The sequence below is a fragment of the Lytechinus variegatus genome, chromosome 8 (genome assembly GCF_018143015.1).
Source record: "Lytechinus variegatus isolate NC3 chromosome 8, Lvar_3.0, whole genome shotgun sequence".
Lineage (NCBI taxonomy): Eukaryota > Metazoa > Echinodermata > Echinoidea > Temnopleuroida > Toxopneustidae > Lytechinus > Lytechinus variegatus.
Genome location: NC_054747.1, coordinates 36450882 through 36466894, shown reverse-complemented (window position 1 = coordinate 36466894; position 16013 = coordinate 36450882). Strand labels below are relative to the sequence as shown.

At 36.3% G+C, this 16013-nt stretch overlaps 1 protein-coding gene across 2 annotated transcripts; it reads right to left on the bottom strand.

Annotated features, from left to right (window-relative positions):
* Window positions 1–2999: 2999 nt before the first annotated feature.
* LOC121420443 (UDP-glucuronosyltransferase 2C1-like) lies at window positions 3000–13248 on the bottom strand. Of its 2 annotated transcripts, XM_041615078.1 has the most exons (6): window positions 12740–13233; window positions 7490–7810; window positions 6576–6827; window positions 5634–5856; window positions 5247–5466; window positions 3000–4629 (listed from the first exon to the last, which is right to left on the bottom strand). In XM_041615078.1, exons 1-6 carry the CDS (start codon window positions 13061–13063, stop codon window positions 4344–4346), a joined length of 1626 nt encoding a protein of 541 aa, XP_041471012.1. In that variant the 5' UTR covers window positions 13064–13233; the 3' UTR covers window positions 3000–4343. The 2 variants fall into 2 exon arrangements, with proteins under 2 accessions (XP_041471012.1, XP_041471013.1); XM_041615079.1 differs by lacking the exon at window positions 7490–7810 and having other exon boundaries at window positions 12740–13248.
* Between the last annotated feature and the right edge of the window lie 2765 nt (window positions 13249–16013).

Below are 16013 nucleotides of genomic sequence, written 5' to 3'. Positions count from 1 at the left end.
AATATATTTGATCTGCCGCTGGCATATGATGGGAAGTGAAGCGTAGTTTCATTATAGATGTAAATGTAACCATACTTTTGTGAATGCAGCAGGCAAAGATTAATGGATAAGAGACATAAATATACACAAAATAAAACCAAAGAAAATGATGAATACGTGTTATCATCGATTAATATAATTGTCTAACTTAGATGTTTCTACATAAAGGCCTCAAGTTAACAAAATGTTGTAAATATTGATATTATATCAAATTATACTATACATGTACATGCTTTCTTTTAAACTGTCCAATTGATTATAAATATTCAACCATTCCTTTTGCACTTATAATTTATCTTCATTAGAAATTATAAAACTAGGTTAAATATGATAACATAAGTTCAAAGCAAGCTACGAAAGATGTTGACTGTCATATAATCTAACAATATATATTTTGGCCATAATTGTTTAATTGGAAAATTTGTATATAGTGTAGATAATACCATTCCAGGACAAATATTCGTCATTTAAAATGACCCATTATATATTTGTATGTAAACTGTACATAAAGTAGAATTGGTATGTTATGTAATAATAACGTCAGCATTGTAATAAATGCGATTGAAATATGCCAAAATCTGTTTTGCCTATATTCCACTTGTGTTAGTGGGTGTGTTAGTGCGATACTCCACCCCCCCCCCTCGTCCAATCCCTTATAGAGTTTTTTCCTACGTATAAACTTAAATGGGGCATGCTCTTGCCTGTTGGTGAGTCTTGATATTTGATGAGTTGTGTTTGTGAGTCATCTTATTAGGGGGAGGGGGACAGCTCGGGCGGGGGGGGGGGGTTGATTGTATGTGTTTTTAAGGGTGCGTGGGTAGAGGTGTAGGAGAGGATAACAGAGAGGAAATGTTTAACTCTAAACTACGTCATTTTAAGGGACAGTGTCGCCCCCTTCCTCCAGGGGCATCGATCCATTTTTCGGATTGGGGGGGGGGGGGGGCAAAATCATTAACGTTCAAAAGGCGGTCGATCGTACAAAACACCCACACACATACACACATATATATATGTGTATATATATATATATATATATTGATTGATTGATTTTATTCGTCAAGAATATCACAAGAGATTACAATGAAATTGAAGAATACCTTGACAGGATAGCCCACGAAAGCCGAAAGATATATATATATATATATATATATATATATATATATATATATGACTCATGGACACAGACACGTATCTCACCAACAAATTAATGTGAGCGCGAAGCGCGAGCTGATTTTTTTTTATACTGACAGGAAAAGCGTGCGTGTTCAGGAATGTTTGTAGTAACTCATGAGAAGGATATATATCTCACTACACAGATAATATGAGTGCCGAGAGTGCATGAGCTGAAATTTCTTTATATTGTGACCGAGAGAGAGTTGATATTCTAAGCATTTTGGTACCAATGATTAAGATTGGTATCTAAAAGAAGAATAGATGCAAAGCGCGGGCTGAAAATTTTGATATTCAGATCTGAAACAATGACAGTTTAATGAACGTTTTTGATAAAGAACAAGATATATATATATATATATATATATATATATATATATAAAGATGATTGCAAATCGAAGCAGGAGTTCTTTAGTGAGGCTTAGAACTGAAAACGGGACATTTACATTCACCTATTTAATCATGAAAAGTATGGGTTTTTGCTAGAAAAATGATGCGAACGCGAAGCGCGAGCTGAAAATTTTTATATTCCAATCTGAAAAGCGAACATTTTGAGCACGATTTTAAATAAAGAACGAGTTGTATATCTTAATCTCGCTTGCTGAACATTACAATCTTGTTTTTGGGGGGCATATCCGGAATTATTGGGGGGGGGGCAAAATGATGTTTGCCCCCCAACATTTTCATTGGTGGGGCGATCGCCCCCCCCCCCCTGCCCCCCCCCCCCAGGATCGACGCCTCTGCCTCCCTCTCTCTCCCTTCTCTCTCTCGCAGTACATCTTTTTCACATGTACACTAACACATTCACCAACCCATGCACGTTTTAGGAATGCACCCCCACCCATCTATTATCTACTTTCCCCTTTTCGTCCCAAACCTCTCTTTATCCCTCTTTCCGTTACTTGTTGTCTTCTTGTGTCTTCGCCTTCTTTCCCCCTCTTTCCGGACTACCATTCGTCCTGGAGTCCTTTGCCTCTTCTTCACCTACTTATAATTCATATAATTCTCTTCCGCCCCCTCTCTCTTTCTCTATATCTTGAATTTCTTTTGTCATCTTTGGGATTTCAATATACATTTTCATAGTCTCTGTCTGAGACACAATCATACACAACAAAAATGATTAAATGAATGCCAATACAAGAGTAATATGCACTGTAGTTAGTACTGTAATAAGTTAAAATTGAATGATTACAATGATTTTGGAATAAAAAGAAGCAAATTCTGTTTGCAACGGAGCGTATAGTTATTATGTACATATGCTTGAAAGTTCATGAAATGATAAAACAAAATAAGATTTGGGATCTCTAAAAGAGGGAGTTTCTAAAACCGCATACATTCGTAATTCTGGAGGTTCTTTATTCCAAAGGTTCGTTTGTCCGAAAACGAAGTGAGGTCCGTATTTCCGAAGGTTCGTTAATCCGAAAACGAAATGAGGTTCGTAATAAAGGTTCGTTAGTCCGAAAACGAAATGATTAACGAACCTTATTTCGTTTTCGGATTAAAGAACCTTCGGAACATCGAACCTTATTTCGTTTTTAGATTATCGAACCTTCGGAATAACGCCACAAATGTTCGCTTTAACGAACCCTTTAACGTTTTCGGATTAACGAACATCGACGTATATGCAATTTACGTGTTTCGGAATTACGAACCTTCGGCATTACGAAGTGTAACCTTTAAAAGACAATTCAGTGTTTTTTTATGATGATATACAAAGCTCATTTGAATTCGGGAGACAGAGTTTAATCACAAATTCCATAATGGCTCCGGACTGCCCCCCGTTTTTTGGGGGGGGGGGCAAACAACATTGATACTGAAAAGGGATTATGGGGGCTTAGACGACAAGTCCACCCCAACATAAAGCCTGAATAAATGAGGAAAAATCAAACAAGCACAACACTGACAATAATATTTCCTGGCTTTATCGATAGTTGGCTCGCCCGAGTTCAATCTATACTTTTGTAATTGGTACAACTTAGATATTTTTTAATTATTATTTATACCCCAAGGTACATCATTAGCACGGAACTTTGCACTCTATCGTCACGTATACATTTAGTGTTACTAATGATCCAAAGATCTAATAAAGTTTCCAATGTGTTCAGCAAAGCATACAGAGATTATATGTTAAAGTTGTCGATGTTTAATTAAGAACAAATAATTGAATGATGGTTGTTTTCACTTTCTTTTACAAGAGAGAGAGAAAAACAAACTGACGCGACCCACATTTCAAAAAAAGGTCATGCATGCCACTTAATAAAGTTTAGACGAGGCTGATAAATTAAACCGTCATTTTATTGCTGCAAAAGCGCAGGATATAAAAACTTTCCGAGATTGTTTTCGCCATGTTGTATAACTATCAAAGCTGAGCTATGCTACTTTTATTTATGAACAAGGAGCACCGTTTATTATCATTATTTTTTTTAGGCAAAGAAGCGAATAGCACTTACATTTATGCATGTCACTAGATAAAGCGCCGCATTGTGCATTTGCTACGATTTCCAAACAGTTTGGTTTCCTAAAAAAATCAGATGAGACTTTAATGTTTGATCATAAATAATATATTGAGATTATATAGGAAGAATATTAATCGGCAATTAACCTAAACTTGAATCTTATTCGACTATCAAAATGGTTTCAGGCACCACGGAATATACAAAGCCATACAATGTCTAACACGTTCTAAACATGTTAAAGTCTTCCTTTCTCATGTTTCTGTAGGGTTGCAAATTAAATTCGGAAAGCAAACACTTGCTAAATATGAGTAATTCTTATTTATCAGTACATGATCATTATCCGAATAACTATATCATGAAAACCAGTTCCAGGCACTTCCTTTTAAAACGTGTCTCGTCCCAAATAAAGGAATTTTAAGATACTTTTTATTCTTACAGAATTCCTAAACCTTTCAAAATCAAGTAGTAGTAGTGTGCTTGTCAAGGCCAATGGAGATTCACACGCCAGCTGTGTTCATTCTACCAATCCACTCCTGTCACAACGATACATGCCTAGCTCAATCACCATGTCACACATAATTATAATTCTCATAGAATCACCAATATATATATACATGTCTTTGGAAATTGTCAATGTGAAGAATGAGAATAAAAAAATATTAAATTCATTTATTCTGTTCAATCATGTTTTTGTTTAGAAGAAGAGATACATTTCTGTTTACAGAAACTTAGAGTGCACCGGATGCTATAGAAAGAAACCACTAGTATTACTGAGACCAAGGCTAGGAAAAATGCCAAAACATCTAGCATATTACGCTGTATAAAGTTGAGTCCAATCAGTGGGCTTCTCATGTAGCCGCCTCCATGCTTCATCACGTGATTTACCCAGAATGCAGCGCGATCACCCGGATGCATCGACCTACTTTGCAGACGAGCGGACAGTAGCTTTGCCACCTCCGAGTAACTGCGAATACGAAATGTGAACATTCATAATTAGCACCGTGAATACAGGGAAATTATAAGTTCAAATCTTTCTGAAGGGACAGACCAAAAAATCATGTTGTTTCCAAAAACGTATTATCGGTTGCTTTGAAATCACTTCCACGACAGCATGAGTGAAACGTATCTAAATGAAAATTTTTTTTTAACCAAGGATTTATTAGATGGTTAGCAGAAATCGTGTAATCGAATACATTCTTTTTGATGATGTGAAGTAGTATTGATAGGGAGGAACAATTAACATCACTCTTTAGCAGAATGTGAAATGAACGTTGAATAAGATAATGGATGAAATTATATCGCTGTATCCATGGGCGTCAATCAAGGTGGATTGAACAAGGAGAAATGTGAAATGATAATAAATTGACAGGATTGTGTTTCATATAATTGTTTTGTTTTCTTCAAAATACATTGAATACAGTGAAATGTTCTTGAAATGTCATTTTTTAGCATAAAATTGTGCGTACCGGATCTGAATTTAACTGTACAGTCTATAAAGCCCAATTTCAACCATACTCCTTAAGGTGCTGAAATAGAAATCTAATCCCGTGCAATAACCATGAACAATAGTAGATTAAATACCTATTGTTGTTGAAGATCGTTTTTATTGCATCGTCTAGTACATCAACCGTCACATTGGTCTTGTCAAGGACTATGCCGAAACCCTGATGCGTCAGTCGAGACCCCTGATCTATGGCATCCCCTGTGAGTGGTATCAGAATAGCTGGGACACCATGGTACATGGTCTCGTAGAACCCGTTGTTGCCGCCATGGAAAATGAATAGACGTGTCTTCGGGTGACCTGAAAGTCCACACAATTTGCAAAGTTTAAATGCGTTAAGATTACCAACGACGTTTGTGAAGATTGCAAACTTCTTTTGCGAGGGCTAGTTGATGGAGATTATCTTCAGCATAATCTTCAAAGACAAACATAACTCTCAGTAACCCTAACCTCAACCATATCCTTACCTAAAATATCATTCTGTGGCAGCCATGGCATCATCTTTACATTTGGCGGTATCTTGAACTTAGGTTCACCGACGAACTGCCACAGAACCTTCTGCTGCGGATACCGACCAAAGACCTCTGCAAATGGTTCAAGGAATTCTTGTCTGATGTGGGTAACATAAGTACCGAGTGTGAATAAGATGACGCCACCATCGCCAGATGACTGCATGAGTGTCTCTAAGTCCTGGAAAATACAGGAACAAATACGTCAATTAAAAAAAATGTACAAGATTTCAAAATGTGCGGTGATGATTAACGGTTTTCTCCCTTTGATGGAGGAATAGATTTCTTTCACAAATACATCAAGGGTCCAAAACGAAATCACAGTAGGTAAACACTAAAATTGATTTATTCACCCAATGACAGATTACAAACTTGGAGCAAGTTCAATTATTACCAAAAATAATTGAGGTCAATAGAACCTTGGAGAGGAAAAGGCAGATCCAGTATTAAATCATTCGAACGTCGGTGGGAATCACATTGACTTTAATAGATAAACTATTGATGAATTCTATGAAGGAGGATTTTCGGGATAAAATTAATGAAATTCTTTCATGAAACAAAAAAAAAAGAAACAAAATATCACCGATAGAGGGTGCTAGATATCCAAGACCTAAATATTTGAAATTTTCACAGAGAAGTGGCGGTTGGAAGATCTAAACTGTCTTCACAATTCTGTAAGATATAATTCACATTACTGACCATTTATCAAAACTGAAGACAGGCTTTAAAATCACGTTGTGCTTGATTGTGAGAGTTATTTTTTTTCTGTCAGTCCCGTAATACAAAAAGTCAGCGATTAATCGTACTCTTGATTTTACAATTTTATTCAATGCAATCAAACATAAAAAAAAAGGTTACAGGATGATCGTTGAGCGTTGTGTTACGAGGTTCAGAGCTTACATCTGGTAATGGTGCTGCCGGTCTTGCAGTGATTCCTCCTATGGTGATGATATTCGGGATGAGCGGCAGCGGGTACTCCACCGCAAAATCCATATTGACCAGGAATAAATCGGTGTAGGTCCCGATGAGGTCCGAGATAGATCCTTGCAAATCTTGCCTGATCTGATGGCGTTCCCTGACTGTGTTGAAAGGCCCATGCATGTACTCTAATATCTGGAATAATACCTGATTGGCCACTACGTTGTTTACACGCTGTAGATAAAAAATATATATATTTTTTTAAAAGTGTTTCGTTCGGAATTCATCGTCACGCGATAAGGGATGAAGACGTTTGGTCAGTTGGTTCGCATAACTGTAAGTATAAAGCAGGTTGTAGTCAACAGTGATGTATGTGCATGACAAGCAAAATTAGGAGAAATGAAAATGGGAGTGAATATTTTAAGGAAATCTAAGTTTGAAAATTTGTGCAAGTTATACTTATGACCTTATTTCTTATAAAGGCATCAATTTAGGCCGTTGATGGCAATAATGAAGTTGCGATCCAGGATATACAAATCGATAATTATCACGTGTATAATATTGTAATATAAAGGAATATAAGTAAAATAGGGTTAGTATTGTTGGCTTGTCATGCAGTAGATCTTGTAAAGAATTTCTCTGCTACGTATCTAAAACTAGCGTTATATGCACATATATATACACACACACAATGTTCTTCCACATTTCAATATTATTTACTAATGCCCAAAATGTTTACTTCACATTTACATGGAGATGCTTCATCATATGGTGCACAATTGCATTTATTCTAACTTGTTGCATAATTTGATATTGAAGGATGCGACTTCCGGAAATATATACATTCTTCAATGAACTAAAACATTTTGGGAAAAATATTGATCAACCATGCTTACTTGTAGAAAGGACATTTTATTTGTATAGCCATTCATACAATCTGGAGTGTAGGCCAAATTGACTGGATTTCGTGCGTACATGGATAGCATCGTCGGCACAGCCATTGGGGAAGACAACACTGCGGTTGTGTTCAGTTTCATGGCCACCATCAGACTGCACAACCAGATCATGTCATAGACTACCACATCGAACTTGCCGTCTTCGAGTTGGTGCATGACGTCGGGGTTTCCCAGGAGGTCTTCGCAATCGTCCGCTGCACCTTGGCGATGGGTTTGCATGAGGTTGATGATGTATGTCGCGGTACTTGGTTCAAGGGCATTCTATGAATAGGTTGATGGTGAAACGACAATAGAGCTTGATTCCAACAGGAACTAAACCCACTTTTGACCAAAATTGGGAATTTTCTGTTACAAATATATGTATCTTAGACGTGGGAATCAAATGCTACATATCGCAATTGAAAAGAAAATGAAAAAAATTGGCAAAATTGTTCCAAAAGTAGCTGAATCCAAAACAGTAGTGTTCCAAAAGTAGCGTAATCCACTATGCGGTTATTTAAAATTTGTCATTTTATCTGCATTCAATTTTGAAGGTACATGTTGTGGATACAAGTACACACCATCAGTGCAAATTTTGCTGAAAAAATACATTTTCATGAATATTTTTGGATTTAATGAAATGTACTACAATAGCCATATTTATGTGTTTCGTGTTCAATTTCCGATATCAAGGATAAAGTGACATTGTACTAGGCTTTTGTTCCAAAAGGAGCTAAATCCATGAAAAATGAAATTCAAAAAAATCTTTAAAAATTGATAATGAATGCTAGATTTTTGAAATGATGATTTTATCAATCTAAGATGGTAGTACTATCATCTACACCAAAATAAAACAGCAGTGGCTTAAGTGGTGAATTAAAAAACAAATCTTGATTTACAGAAAAAAAAATCAAAAATTGATTTAGCTCCTTTTGGAACAAAACTCTTATTGCTCCTCCGACATTTGCTCCGGATTCGATATATCACAGGGCACTATTATAGTTAGACTTAGATTGTAACATAAATTTTGGTTCAGAATAATTTACAGATAACGATCAGTTTTATGAACATGTAGTTATGGAGGTTGGAATTTATGTTTGGTTTAATTTGCAGATTTTCCATCGGAGCAATTGTCGTCGGAGCAAACGTCATGGAACCAAATAAGTGAAATTTAAATACTCTTTATATGTATATACAGTGCTTTCCAGAAAAAAAAACGAAACCAGGATTAAGCTATGATTTATCATAACTTAATCACAAATACAATAGACAAATGAACTGCCATTGTAAAGCTTAGAATCTCCTCTTTCATCTGATATTACTCAGATTATTCCTCATTCACGCATGAGTGAGAAAAAACAATTTGAAGAGGGGAAACCCAAAATTTATTTGGCGGGCTGTATCTGGGTTTCAAAAGGAAAATCACATTTTTAAAAAGTTCAATATTTGCTCTTTAATTCGATACCCCAATTACAGATAATGGTCAAGAAATAACAAAGTTCTGGTTAGTTGAAAAAAGTCTTGAATTTCAATAATTTCATAAAATGAAGAGGTTTTACAGGCTAGCGTCCAAACTCACTCGACACTCCGTTTTGTTGACGATCAGCCATGCATTACATGTAAGTCTTTTCTTAAAGTTGAATTAAGAAGGGGATGAGTTTCCATAAATATGGGTTCCACAAACAATATATAGTATATATCAGTTGTTCAAACAGATAGCATGTCCCAAAAATTTCTACCTTCTCGATATTTTGCTTTGAAAGTAAGAAATTAGCCACCTGTCAGAGCCCAAGAGACGAGTGTACAGAAAAATCACTCTGAGTGTGACGTCACCAGGGGGAATTTAGGATAAGAGGTGCCGGGGTGTAATACAGAAATGCTATGCAGAGAGAAAGATGATTTAATTTTTTTTTCAAAGCAACTCAAATCAAACAAAGAGGAATCATATGTACAAATCTTTACTTTCCCTGTATAAAAACAGTATAAATAATTATCATGAACTCTTAAATCATGATGTAAGTTTGCAAAACAGTGAGTTATTGAATGATATTTTCACTATTTCTCATCTATTTTATCACGATGTTCGATCAAGTTAGTAGCTGGAAAGTAATTCCGGCGGCTAGCTCAGCTCTGTGCGTGCTGCACACCTATACAATACACACAACACGGCCAGGCATTGAGTGCACTGTAGTAGTGGGGTCTGTAGTAGTGGTACGGTCTGGTATGTACCGTCGACCCGCAGTTCATGACCATGCAGTGATTCCCTGGCGTCTTTTTTCTTTCCTTTTGTCTTTGACTCCATTTTTGTCTCACCTGCGAAGCAGAGTGAGACTATAGACGCCGCTTTTCCGACGGCGGCGGCGGCGGCGACGGCGGCGGCGTCAGCATCAAATCTTAACCTGAGGTTAAGTTTTTGAAATGACGTCATAACTTAGAAAGTATATGGACCTAGTTCATGAAACTTGGACATAAGGTTAATCAAGTATCACTGAACATCCTGCATGAGTTTCACGTCACATGACCAAGGTCAAAGGTCATTTAGGGTCAATGAACTTTGGCCGAATTGGGGATATCTGTTGAATTCCCATCATAACTTTGAAAGTTTATGGATCTGATTCATGAAACTTGGACATAATAGTAATCAAGCATCACTGAACATTTTGTGCAAGTTTCAGGTCTCATGATTAAGGTCAAAGGTCATTTAGGGTCAATGAACTTTGGCCGAATCGGGGGTATCTGTTGAATTACCATCATAACTTTGAAAGTTTATGGATCTGATTCATGAAACCTGTACATAAGAGTAATCAAGTATCACTGAACATCCTGTGCGAGTTTCAGGTCACATGATCAAGGTCAAAGGTCATGTAAGGTCAATGAACTTTGGCCATGTTGGGTTTTTTGTTGAATAACCATCATATCTCTGTAAGTTTATTGGTCTAGTTCATAAAAAGTGGACATAAGAGTAACCATGTATCACTGATCATCTTGTGCGAGTTAGAGTAGTATTCAAAGTCAGCACTGCTGCTATATTGAACCGCGTGGTGCAGGTGAGACGGCCAGAGGCATTCCATTTGTTATATACTCTGGATCATTTCCACTCATAGCTCATTCCACAGAACAATCTGAAATCAAACGTAGGTACTATTCTTCTCGGCCTTCCGAGTTGTTTTCTATATTTAATCACCGTAACCGTCACACATACAAACGCAATTCGCAAGTGAGTTGAAGACAGCAAGAAAGGTATACGGTACCGGTAGCTCGACAGCTAGCTGCACCGGAGCGGGCGGCCGGTCGGCACAAATCAATTCCGCAACCAACTGTGTTTTTTTGCAAGAGCCGCGTCACACGCGGATAAATATGTCATGATAACACGTCTGCTACGTTATCGACTGGTGAGAAGGTCTCGATGAAATTTCAAATTATTCGCCTTGAAATTATTCTTTTAAGGTCTATGGTACCATTCTGAGGAAATTTATATATTTGGAATAATAGTACGGCCATAAGTATACTTTTAATCATTTCCTCTTTGCAAGTTCTCCGGCTCGCAGATACAACTTCAACTGCAGTTTATTCCATTATGACTTGTTTGACCACGGACACAGTCCCGAACGAAAACAAGGCATTAAAACTGTCTAAAAATCGCTACAAAGAAGAACAGTTTTAAAAATGTAGGGGCATATTATTGACTATATGTCTTTGAATAAATATTACTTCCTTTCAATATCATTCACATACAAAATCAATAGCGATAAAAGTTTTGACACAAAGGTAAATATGAAGACATACGTGCATAGTACACAAAACGAGCTGCCTTGTTTACTATACCCCCCATGCAGTGACGTCACAGTCAAAGAACGCCCGTCTCGGTAGGCATTGCAGGAGCGAACTCATGGAAAATGAGTAGGGATAGATCGTTCAAATTCACTATTTCGAAAAAAAGAAAATGGGGGGTCGAATCAACTCTTAGTGTTTGGGGGTTGTAAGGTTGCTATTAATGTAAATATCTCAATATTTGGAATCGTCTTCTTAATTCAACTTTAACCGTGCGATAGCTACTGTGAGAAACCGGTGAAGACACGTTTATTTAATGAAATTATGGAAATACAAGCATTGTTTCGAGGGAACATAACTTTTTTATTTCTTGGCCATTTTCTGTGATTAAGGTATCAAATAAAAGAGCAGATTAGGCATGCGATTTTCCTTTTGAAATTCAGACACCCCCGCCAAATGAGTTTTTGGTATTATTTCTTCAAATTGTTTTTGCTCACTCATGCGTGAATGTGAAACAATCTAAGTAATATCGGATGAAAGAAAAGATTCTAAGCTTTACATTGGTAGGTCATTTGTCTATTGTATTTATGATTAAGTTATGATAAATTATCGCTAAATCTCGGTTTCGTTCATTCTGGGATGCACTGTATCTACGGAAATGGAACACATGCACATGTTGCCCCGTTTGACATAATATGAAATCAAGTTTCATTTTTTTTTCATTATGCCGTCAATATATTCTGAGGTGGTAACCTTCCTCCATTCATATTTCAATACGTTAACGAGGTGCTGAATGACACTCCAGCTGTCAATTTGGAATGACAGCTTACGATAAAAGTTTACAATCTAAGTTAATTTTTTTATGACGTTTTGTACCTTAAGGGATTCATTTAAATTGAGTTTATCTTATTTATACGATTGTTTATAAATTTACATATTAGCAATGAGATAATTAAACAATGACATGAAAGCAGATGATTTGATTGTTGATAGAATCTAATCATATTTTGATAAAATTTGAACAATTTTCGGTGGCGGGCTTGTATTATAATCCTATTTGAATTATACATTTTTGTTCTACTATGACATTTGTATCCTTGGGACATTATTTAAATTTAGTTTACTTTATTTACAAGATTTTTTAAAAATAAATTTGCATATTACCAATGACATAATTAAACAATTAAGTAAAGACAGATGATTAAATTGTTGATAAAATCTTATCATATTTTGAAAAAAATGAACAATTTTCGGTCGAGCTCAGGCTATATTCACTAAATCGCGAGCAATGAAAATATTAAGAAATTATTAACTAATTGATCAGTACTCCATCTATCAACAAACATGAGCACCTGAGATGAAAACATGAGGGATGCAAACTAAAGGACGATACTACATACATCACATAAGGGCGACAGAAAGCGGGACATCAGTCTTTACCTTTGAGAAGGCCAAATGTCTTTCTTTTACAGACTTAATCTGCTCGGTCGATTGATGGAATACAATGAAATTTAACTCCGAGTCTTCAGGATTGTCTGCCCGGTGAGCATATGCTTCGCTGACGAGAACCGTCACATTATGACCGTGTCTCACAAGGTATTTTCCAATCGTCTTCCCGACGAAATAATGCGATCCTTCCCCAAGGCTTGTCGTTATAAGGACGTTGCCCGCCAGCAGGCTTGGAGGTAGGGTAAGAAGCACCACACAGAAGCGCATGAATGGGACTGCATTACATCTTCGCAGAAGAAAAGACGGATTCGTCATTGTCTCGCTTTCTCCCTGAGCGGACGGTCTACGTGCTCGAGATAGATGTCTCAAACATCAAATAAGGAGTGTAATCATGATGTTTGTATGAACCAACACAGTGCTATCATAAAGAGATAAAAATCCGGGCATAATTATTAATCTGAGTGAAGTCCGTTGCTTGAAAGCGGCTAATGCTTTCCTTCCGCTCGCTCAAGCTCCCTGGTAAAAAAGTCCCTGGTAAAAAAGTCCCTGGTAAAAAAGTACATGTTTGTACTAACCAGCAGTGGTGTAGTCATTGAATTGACGTGAATTGTCCCTCAATTGTGGAAGGTCAGTGCTTTATAAGTAAATAGGCCGTTGAAGTGATCATTTGAGCTTAGTCTGCCTGCACAGACCCTTATGGGTATTTCTTTAGTGGTGTTCGCAATTTCAGATCACGGCACACATATGGTCGTGTACTCTACATTTCAACATCTAAGTTTGAAATATTAGGTTTAAAGTAGAATGAAACCATTGGAACAAGATAGCTTGTGTGAAAACAGAAAAATCAAAGAAACAGATCAACGAAAGTTTGAGAAAAATCGGAAATTATGAGAAAGTTATGAGCATTTGAATATTGCGATCACTAATGCTATGGAGATAGCAATGTGACAAAGATGTGTGATGTCACTTGTGAACAACTCTCCCCATTACTTTAGTATATATTTCACTAGAATTGCCTCTTTTATCACATCTATCCATAAATCATGTGTTCTGTCTACATGAGGGCATGTAATACATATTTTTTTAAGAATACATCATGGATAAAGAGTTTGTATCATCATAAGAAAAAGCAAAAAGAGACATTTTGAAGGTATTTTATAGTCCACCAAAGGGAAACTTGTTCATCAGTGACATCACATATCCTTGTTGCATTGCCAATGTGAGGATCTCCATAGCATTAGTGATTGCAATATTCAAATGCTAATAACTTTCTCACTATTTGTCCAATTTGTCTCAAACTTTCTTTATTCTTATTCATTGATTTTTCTGTTTCTACACAAGCCTATTTGTTCCAAAGGTTTCATTCCCCTTTAAACACGGAACTTATCGCGTATTCCTATTTGCATCCACAGTCGAAAATGAATATACTTTCAATTTTTGTGCTTGTCATTGTCCCAAACTATGATCCCGTCTCGTTTTTTTCTCAAACTATAAAGATGAATGAAAACAAACAGATGCAGTTACTCTTTCAATTTCGTAAAATTGACAGTAATTTGATTTGATTGACGCCTGCTGGAGATTGCATATATCAGAAATGATATATATATATATATAGAAAAGAAAAGGAGTAAGCTCTTCTCGGAGAATTTTGAAAACGATATTTAATGCATATGTTCAAAGAATTTCATTTAAATGTTTATTAGTCAAATTTCCTCGAACGAGTAAGCCTTAATTAATAAAAGTATCAATCTAAATATAAAATATGTTCTTATTTCCCTTTTTATCTGACGGCTTTGATCGTGGAACACAACCCGTCAGAACATGTGTGGTTTATTGTTTTTTTTTTCTTAGTTTTTTATAATATATTCATGTCATGAACTCTTCAGGGCACATGAGAGTAATTCAACCGCGCGCAAAGCATACCGGACAGGCGTAAGTAAAGATCACATGACTTTATTGATTAAAATTTATCTATTTTTAATGAATTAAAAATGGATTAAACGATAGAGAAAATGCTACGTTCATACTCTTTCATAATTAAGGCGTTTGGGAGGGTAGACTGCATTTTTGTATTTCATTTTAATTATTATTACCCACAATACAGTTCTGGTTTTTGTGGCAATGAACTGGCCGAAATTATGGTTAGTCTTATTTCAGGCCATTTAACTTTTGATTGAGCTGGGCAAGTACCTGATTAACATATCAAGTCTTAATGTACTGTTGCTTGTGACTAATGTCAGTGAATTAAAGCAAAATCTATCGAGGGATTGATATTTAATGATTTTTTTTTATGAGCTAGGCCCTATGATATAACACGTGAGTGAATGGGGGTCTGTAATACTCATGTGTGCCCGATACAGTCGTTTCTTCCAGCGTACACTTTTTTTTTCACCGAATGGGGGCGATATAAATCCAAATAGAGCTTTCAGATTGAGTACATGTAAGATGTTTCTGGTTGAATACTCTTTAAGATTAGGGGGAGAGTAAAAAGAAATAATGCGTATGATTGGTTTCGATTCCTGTGAATTCTTTGTCGGGAATTCTTAGACTCTCGATCAAATGAATTAAATCGACAACATTCTAACGGGAGTAATCTGCGTTTCCGAGTAGCTAGTATTTCTTTCATTTCCATGACATACGGTTACTATAGATGGTTAGGATGTATCATGTGCCAATTAAATCCTGAAATAACTTTGTCGATAATACCCACTTCCCAGTGGCGTAACTACGGGGGGGGGGCATGGGGGGCACGTGCCCCCCCCCCATCGGCTGGCCAAAAAAACGGGAGAAAAGGAAGAAAAAGAGGGAGAAGAAAGAAACGTAGTGGGAAAGAAGAATTTATTGTACATTATAATGTTATATTATATGTTGTGTTATATTACATAAGAATTATTTTTTTTCATAACTTTATGAAACATAAAGTGCTCAGGGCCTATTTGTTCATTATTCCTGGTACTAGCATTGTCTGTTTAACGAGATATACATGTACAATCAAGTTGTACCAAAACATCCTGTTTTCAAGTCAATATGCACCAAATATATATCATCGCACTTCGAGTTATTATTGTTGTATGTAGTGACATATGCTTTTCATGACTACTTAAAGTGATAGCCCCATTTTAAGGTCTGCATATAAAAAAAATCGTGTTCGTGCTTACGTTCGAATTAGTGGATTGATGAGATAATGTCTGCTCTTCATGAATTCATGAAATCGGTCCTTAAAATGTCTCTTTTCCTAATGTAAATATCAAAGATTTTCAGCTCG